An 8,077-nucleotide genomic window follows, 5' to 3' on the forward strand; every position below is an offset into this window, starting at 1 on the left:
TACATGGTAATGATAATTTTGAAATTTGCTTTGTAGGCATCAATTGCAACGATGAGGAGGTACATGCTTTACAACTTGCTGTCGATGTATGGCAACAATGGGTCCCTTCCGTCAGTTATGTCAGTGGACTTGACATAATTGACAAACTGTGTTCATAATGTTTTGCTCTTTTGGTGATGCTATCAAGTAAGATTTAGGGGGGCATGGTGCTATGGAATTGTAAGTGATGGTGTAGAGGCAGTGAAACTTTGGGCCACTGCCACAATAGCCATTTGTAAGTAGTATGGCTAGGCGGTGCGGCCTGTGTGTTTTGTGAAAGCAGGGACACTATACACAATGATGGTTTCATTATGGAATTGTAGGTTATATAGCTTACTGGCATTGGTGTATCCAGCAGAACCGAATATGTAATATGTAAGTAGTATAAAGGCAATGAGATGTGTTGTGTCTGATTATTTTGATTAGTGAGCTATAATGGTTACAGAAAATATATAAGTTCTGAATGTTGACACTTCTGCATGCTGAGTCGAGCTCAAGAATGTGCATGCCAAATTGGAACAAATCATGGACAAAAGCATGAACCCATGAATAAAACTATAGCCATGTAAGGTACCCACGAACATTGAGCATTGAAAGGCACAACAAATCATGGACATATGCCTAATTCAAAAGTAAATTTATCAGTATTTTAACTACAAGTCACAACATCCAACTCCACGTTACACACTTAGGGTACATCAAACATCATATTAGCAGTAATTGAGCAGGTACAAACAGAAAATGAGTAGCATCAGGAGGCTTAGCCTAGAACAACGAGTCCACTATGTTGTTTTTGATTGCAAAAGGCAGGCAGGTGTTATTTCCATCAATTGACAGCGCTTCATACAGCAGGTCCTCACATATTTCATTGAGTTGGCCCTAGAACCATAGTAACAAGATAGTTACAAAGATATATAGGTATTTAAGTATGTTTATATAAATAAATGTTCTAAGCAGCACTTACTTGTCTAATTGGCGCCACCAGCCTGTCTCCGTCGAAGTTTCTAGCGCAATATAGCATGCATGGTCCTGTAGGAAGAAAAAATAAAGGTTACATGGTGCGTCCAACTTGAGCTGAACAGTGCACCCCCAGTAATCGACACTCGCATATGCATGCTTGGATGCAGGTGCCAGAAAAGTGGACATGGCAAAAACAACAAATGCAACCTTAAAAGTATCCACCGCCATCCTGTTGGCGTCAGCCAAAAGCTCTACCAGAAGGAAAGCCTCTAATGCCTTAAGGTTGTGTGGGTTCTTGTCAGTCATTCCAATGGAGTCGTTCAGCAACTCAATTGTGCCCTGAGAGATGTTAGCATCAATACCACTAATATCCTACCAGCCACATGGAATTCCAAATACTGGACTAACATCATCTAGCAAGAATGGTATAACCCGTTCGTCATCCAATACTATAGCTTTAGCAGCACAACCAACCTTACGCATTAGCCAGATGCTAAACTTGATGTTCAACTTCTTTAGAAGAGGCATCTCTAGAAGGCCGCCGAAACCAATGGACTTCACCAACACCTTCTTGAAATCCCCAAATTTCCCAACTACTAAGAAAAATTTTCTGACGGAGCTACAAGAATTGGTTGTCTTGGAAGTTAGGTCAGGCGCACTATCAGGACTGCTCTCATCGGCACTACTTCCTAGCGACTGGCTTCCAGAGTGAAATCCTTCCTCGCGAGGAGAAACAGGCCCTAGGACAAACTACAAGAAACATGCAACCACCTTGAGGGGGGAGGGGAGATGTGCAAATAAATGTCTCTCACACTGGAGAAATACGAAATTAAATCGACGCTACAATGGCGACTAATGAAAACATCCTTGAACAACATCAGAAATCATCGAAACATAAATGTGGATCAGATGCCTACGCTACATTGTTAAGCCGAAATGGGCAAGATTTCAAACTAACCTCGACGATCACCAACATATCTCCAGCGAAGGAAACTCATCCCTTGAATAGATCTGGCCGACGATACGAGAGGGGTACCACCATTAAGAATTGCAAGGTGTGTTATGAGCTCAGAACGTCTGGGATATGGAAGGGGAACAGAAGGAGGTCAATCTACGGAGGGAGGGAGGGAGGGAGAGAGGGGGGTAGGGGATGAATCAGCTCAACCGAAATACAAATGGGAGGTCCAACTCATGCGGTGCCGGTGCATAATGGGCGCGACGGTCCGAAATGGCAAGCCCGTGGTCCAAGCAGCCGGATAGCCCACGGCACATGAGGCCTATGAATTAGGCATATGTGTTTTTTTGAGAAAATCAATAAATGCTTTTCCCACCCATTTGCAGCCCAAATCTCAAAGTCGAATGAACGGTGAGGACAGTGCCTCCTACTCAAGCTAGGTCCATCAGGGATTATTCCGAACTTCTGGTCACATTTCAGCACGCACAACAGATTAACAGTACATACAGATGACACGCCAAATTTTCCACTGGAACTCTGGTATCTGTCCGCTTAAGAATACCATTTCATAACGTCGCATAAGTTGCAATTGCTGATCACAGAACAAATGCGGTTTGGATTGTGAAACCACATTACCACAATTATTGTCACAACTCATATAACATGATTTTATCAAGAGACCGAACTGATGACTTGAACCAGATGCCCATCACTGCATAACAAAACTAGACCTTCCCAACAAGGCAACAACGAATCTCTACCATGGAATGGAGCCTCAACGAATGGGCCGCCATGGAACGAAGCACATACATCTGCGCCAAGCTAGTACAGTTCCTCCTCCTGGTGGGTGTGGATGACGCAGTCCGCCTTGGGGTACGAGATGCAGGTGAGGAGGTACCCCTCGGCCATCTGGCCCTCGTCGAGGAACGACCCCTCCGACTGCTCGACCTCGCCGGTCGACATCTTGCCCGCGCAGGTGGAGCAGGACCCGGCTCGGCAGGAGAAGGGCAGCTCCACCCCGGCGTTCTCCGCGGCCTCCAGGATGTACATGTCCTCGGGGGCGTCGAACTCGTGCTCCGCCCCGTCCGGGCCGACCAGCTTCACCTTGTGCACGGCCGTAGCGGACACCTTGAACCTGCTGGAGAGCCGTATGCCTGGCGCGCTGGGCGTCTGCTTCGTGTAGCCGATGAAAGACGGGTTCTTGGTCGCGGGAGCGGCGGTTTGGAAGCTTGCCCCGGATTTGGGGACGGACAATCTTGGGGCAGTGGCAGTCGACATCTTGCTGGTGCTGATGGATTACTGTAAAGAAAGCACAAGTTCACATTTCGATCAGTTTCAAAAGCAAGCATCAGAAATCCATGTAATATCTTGCAATTACCATCGGCTTGTGATAACTCTAAAAAAACAGCTTTGTCTGTTCTCTACGGTTTACTACCATGAGATGTGACAGCACTACGAGCAAATTGAAATCTACCGAGCAGGCCTCACTGCCTCAGATCCGGCAGGCAGGCGAGCGCGCGCGACAACCTGCCGCGACGCGGGACCGAGGGCGGAGCACAGCACGGCAACAAGGGTCGCGTCACATCAGACAGCGCGATCTACGGCTACGGGATCCTGCCGCGAGTACGCGCGTGCGTTGCTGCGATCAAGGTGACGGGTCGGTCGATGCGTACCTCCTCCTCCTGCTCCCCTCTCGACGAGACGGCGCGGCGGACGCTGGTTTCCAGGCGAGGCGAGGCGGGGTCGGGCTGGATCGCGAGGCGGGGAACTGGGGATGGATGGTGGCAGGGCACGCGCACGGCGGCTTATTAATAGGGGCAGCGTCGCGTCCGACCCCGACCCAACTGGCACTGACCGCGGGCGCGACGCCTCTGCTTTGCTCTGGGCCGTGGGTCGGCGCGGCTGCCTGCTTGGGCGAAAGGCCGTGGTGGTGCCAGGATTTTGCTGAGACGACTTTGAGGAGCTGCTTACGGCGAGATGGTGGATTTGGGCGGCTGCTTCGTGGGATGAGGCGCCCCTTGGTAGGGATCAGGGGTCGGGATCAGCGCAGCCAGCCAGCAGGAGTCCGGTGTGTTTAGATGCCCGAATTTGCTCTAGTCTAGTTGAGTGGATACTATAATTTTAGTGGGAAATATGTTTTATTATTTGTATTTATTATTCTAATTTAATCTGACAGATACAAATATACGTTTTCGGTTTAGCTCAGGGGTGAAACTTGATTTGAGCTTCATTTTACAGCTCGGCCTAATGGATACAACATACATCTGCTCATGCAAGTGGACTCACTTGTCAGTATCAAAAAATTATATTTATACGAGTAACTAATCACAATTTCAACTCTTACATCCGTTCATACAATCTTATTTCAATCAATTAAAGATAAACTCATGTTAGCTTATATAGATATATATAACCAACTAAATACTTTATTTTTCAACAAATATAACTCCAATCAAACAGACTATATGATATAACTATATAAAACCCCTTCCGAAAAACCAAACACATCCTACAACGACACAAATGGCATTCTATATATTGCCATATTGGTATGGCGGCGTCATACCATCATATGCGTGTTGGGTACAACTTTTCAGTTGGATTCGGGTATCCACCTGATTCATAATGCTATTTTGTAACATCGCCACTGTGATATGCTGGATTGTTCCAGAGACATTTCTTTTGGCACTAAATTGCATAGGCTTGTTTAGTTTTATATGGTATAATTTATGTCGAATTTCTAATTCATAATCGAACTCATGTACGAAATGTTGTTCGAATGTGGAAATTAAGACTATGCCCGTGTTCTTTTATTGAAGAACCTATGTCCGTGTTCTTATATTGAACAAGACTCAAATACGGATTAACATAGAGAAGAAAATATTATTCAAACTGAATCTAAATCATGTTCACAATTTTAAGGAACTCTGTAGTCGAACATTTTGGATAGTTGGAAAGTGTTTAACACTTGTGTCAGTCGTTGACGCGAAAAGATGTCACATTAAACATTGAGCACCTTGTGTGCACAATACAGCGAGCAGCACTCAAGATACTCTGATCGTGGCGTTGCGTTGTCGGACTATCGTCGTCACCCACGCTCGGGAGAGACCCCGTCGAAGCGCAGATGGCCAGCAGCTTGTTCTTAGCCGTCAAGATCAAGAACATATATCAATATAGATTAGAAGAGAGAACATGACTATAGAAGCTAGGCAAAATAGGTAAAAAAATGAAAGATAGATTGTGTTTTTACCGATTGGTTGATTTTTTCAATTGGCCATGGCACTTTTATATTTAAAGGACGGTAGATTTTAGCCATAAGAGATCAGAACTCTTAATTCAAACTGAATAAGACTTACAGATATGATTTGACTATACCTTTTGATCTCCAAACTTTCTATAACTAACATACATTTCCTAATTGACCATGTAAACTCTTATATATCTACCCGAGTATTTTTTATTGCAGCTCGGCCTTTTTGGATTCGACTACATGCTTGACTTATCCATGTACTTGAATCCGATCATCTCTTCCACCTGTCCAGAGATCAACTACTGAAACAAACGGTGGTCACTGATCGCCTCACTGGTCGTGACCACTGATCGTAGTCACTATTTGTGGTCATAAAGTACTGTTCATTAGTCAGAGTCACTGTTCATTGGTTGAAGTGTTGTTCATCTGGTCGGAGTTACTGTTCATCTGACCGTCTATTGTTCACTATAGTCAGAGTAATATTAAACATGGTCGAAGGTACTGTACTATTCATCGATCAACCAGAAAACTTTCATAACTAAAATTCTTCACAATATGCCAATTTAGGTCGTCAACACATGCCCCCTTATTTTTTTTGGTAAAGCTTACGTGCCAAAAAATACATATCTTCTCTACTTCTACATTTCTTAGGGCGATGATCAATACATCGGCAATGAATATCTTAAGACGATGATAACTAATATATCGGTCTTGCGTCTTTGCTTATTGATTCACTATACCATTTAACCGAAATTCCAAAGGTAACATAAAAATCATATAATGTCCATACCTTTGGCTGGTGAAGCATCATTAGCATGCACCGGCGACTCTCCATAATCAAGTAATTCTTCATCTTCCTTATCTTGCATAGGCGACGACGTTGTTGTTGGTGAAGGGGCTATTGTAGGAGCTATTATAATATCTAGTTTTGATCTCTATATTTGCTTCACGGGTTATATTGCCTTAATCTCATTGAAAGTAGCATCTCATAACTTTTTAGCTTGTTGCTCCACCAATCCTTGCTTTTGTAGCCGCTGCAATCTTCGTTTCTTTGTGTGAGATAAGCCTGAGCGACACCACCTCGACTGTAGGTATTTAGAAAGCATCTTGGTGCTACTTGCTTCATGATCATTAGCCATTGGAACAATTTGGACAACAATATATATGTGTTTAGACTTGACCGGTTTATCAAAAAAAAAAAAAATTGGTCCTTTGCCAAATTCTTTGGCCAATATTTTCATTGAACCACTGCTAGTAACATCAGTAGTAGTAGCACATGCTTTATCAACATTAGAATGAATTTGAGCAGAAGCACTACCCTCCTCAGCCCGGTATACTTTCTTCACTTCTCTAGTGTATTGAACATCACTAAATCGATTTGTACGCTTTAATCGGTCATGGACTAGACGTGATATTCTATCAAATACCGGCCTCTGTGGTGTTGTCCACATCGAATAAAAAGGATTAAATTTCATAGGAAGGGGTGGCATCCACATACTGTTATAGCTCCAAATTGGGCAAAGAGGAAAAGGCATTGGAGGAGGCATCCAGGACCATAGCGCCATACCGAATGGTGGGTAGATGTTAATAGCATTATACTCCCTTGATTGATGATGATTGCGCACTCCTTAACTTGAAGGTGATCTTGATCGCTTAGCTCCACTTGGTCGATTTGTATTTGCTTGGATGACCTTATCTTTCTCATATTTAAACAAGAGTTTCTTGAATGTGGGCGTGAATTTCTCAACCTTGTCATGTTTCTTCGTCTCATTGATTTTCCACTTGCCAACATTCAGATTCTTTCGCTTAGCATTGACATGCCCCTAGTGGCTAAAGTGTTCTCCGTAATCTTGACCAATCCTTTGCCTTCGGGAGTTTTTTCATGTAATGCCTCTTTCAACAAGTTTTTGTTTACCCTCAAAGGTTTTGGCATTTCTTCACCAATGATTATATTTTTCCCTTTAGATAATTCAGCTTGAGTTGGCCGAATTAATATGCTCTTGTCTTGTTTAACCATATTAACCAAGAACGGTTGAAGGTCTACTTGCATCTCTGCAAACTTCAATCGTCTTTCATTAATAGCCGATTGAATCTGTCGATAGAAAACATTGCAATCATTAGTAGCATGAGAATAAAAAAATTTCACTTACAATAAACTCGCATTTTTAATTCATCTAATGGTGGAATCACATGACTATGAGGCAGCTTAATTTGTGTTTCATGTAGCAAGTAATCAAATATTCTATCACACTTTGCTACATCAAAAGTAAACGTAATTTTTTCTTGCCGATTCTTAGGAGGTATTAGTTTAAGAGCAGAGCAAACGAAAGTTTAGACTTAGAAGACCAAGTCCATTCGGCCACACATACATTAGCATCATCATCATCAAAATTTTCAAATTCATACTCAAGCATGTACACATTAGGACGATCCTCTCTTACTCTATCATTTGATCTATGAAAATTTCTAGACTCTTTAGCCCGATTTTCTTGAGCTAGAGCTTTTTGTAGTACTTGGCTAACATCTAAGAAATCGTGATTCTCTAGCTTTTCCTTTAAATGAGAAAGTAAACCAGAATAAGCTAAGTCGGTCAAATCTCTATCAGAAATTGTTAAATTAAAACATTGATTTCTTGTATCTCTAAACCTTCAAATGTATTCAATGACGGACTCATTGTGTTTTTATTTAACCAATGTTAAATATGACAATCTAAGCTCAGTGTTCCTAGTATAAAAATACTCATGAAATTTCTGCTCTAATTGGGGCCATGTATAAATAGAATTAGGTGCCAAAGAAGTAAAGCAGGTAAATATAGAGCTAGACAATGATAAAGGAAACAATCTCAATTTTAACATATTGCTAGCACTCGCTTC

General features: G+C 42.7%; 1 protein-coding gene across 2 annotated transcripts; it reads right to left on the reverse strand.

Moving 5' to 3' along the window:
- Positions 1-2,499: 2,499 nt before the first annotated feature.
- LOC133928967 (ferredoxin-6, chloroplastic-like) lies at positions 2,500-3,934 on the reverse strand. Of its 2 annotated transcripts, none has more exons than XM_062375513.1 (2): positions 3,628-3,934; positions 2,500-3,253 (listed from the first exon to the last, which is right to left on the reverse strand). In XM_062375513.1, the coding sequence occupies exon 2, from the start codon at positions 3,230-3,232 to the stop codon at positions 2,777-2,779; it is 456 nt and encodes a 151-aa protein (XP_062231497.1). In that variant the 5' UTR covers positions 3,233-3,253; positions 3,628-3,934; the 3' UTR covers positions 2,500-2,776. The 2 variants fall into 2 exon arrangements, with proteins under 2 accessions (XP_062231497.1, XP_062231498.1); XM_062375514.1 differs by lacking the exon at positions 3,628-3,934 and adding an exon at positions 3,333-3,603.
- Positions 3,935-8,077: the final 4,143 nt, after the last annotated feature.

This window comes from Phragmites australis, chromosome 9 (genome assembly GCF_958298935.1).
Source record: "Phragmites australis chromosome 9, lpPhrAust1.1, whole genome shotgun sequence".
Taxonomy (NCBI): domain Eukaryota; kingdom Viridiplantae; phylum Streptophyta; class Magnoliopsida; order Poales; family Poaceae; genus Phragmites; species Phragmites australis.

Coding starts and splice junctions, on each gene's coding strand:
- LOC133928967 (XM_062375513.1), bottom strand. CDS start 3,232: ATGTCGACTGCCACTGCCCCAAGATTGTCCGTCCCCAAATCCGGGGCA.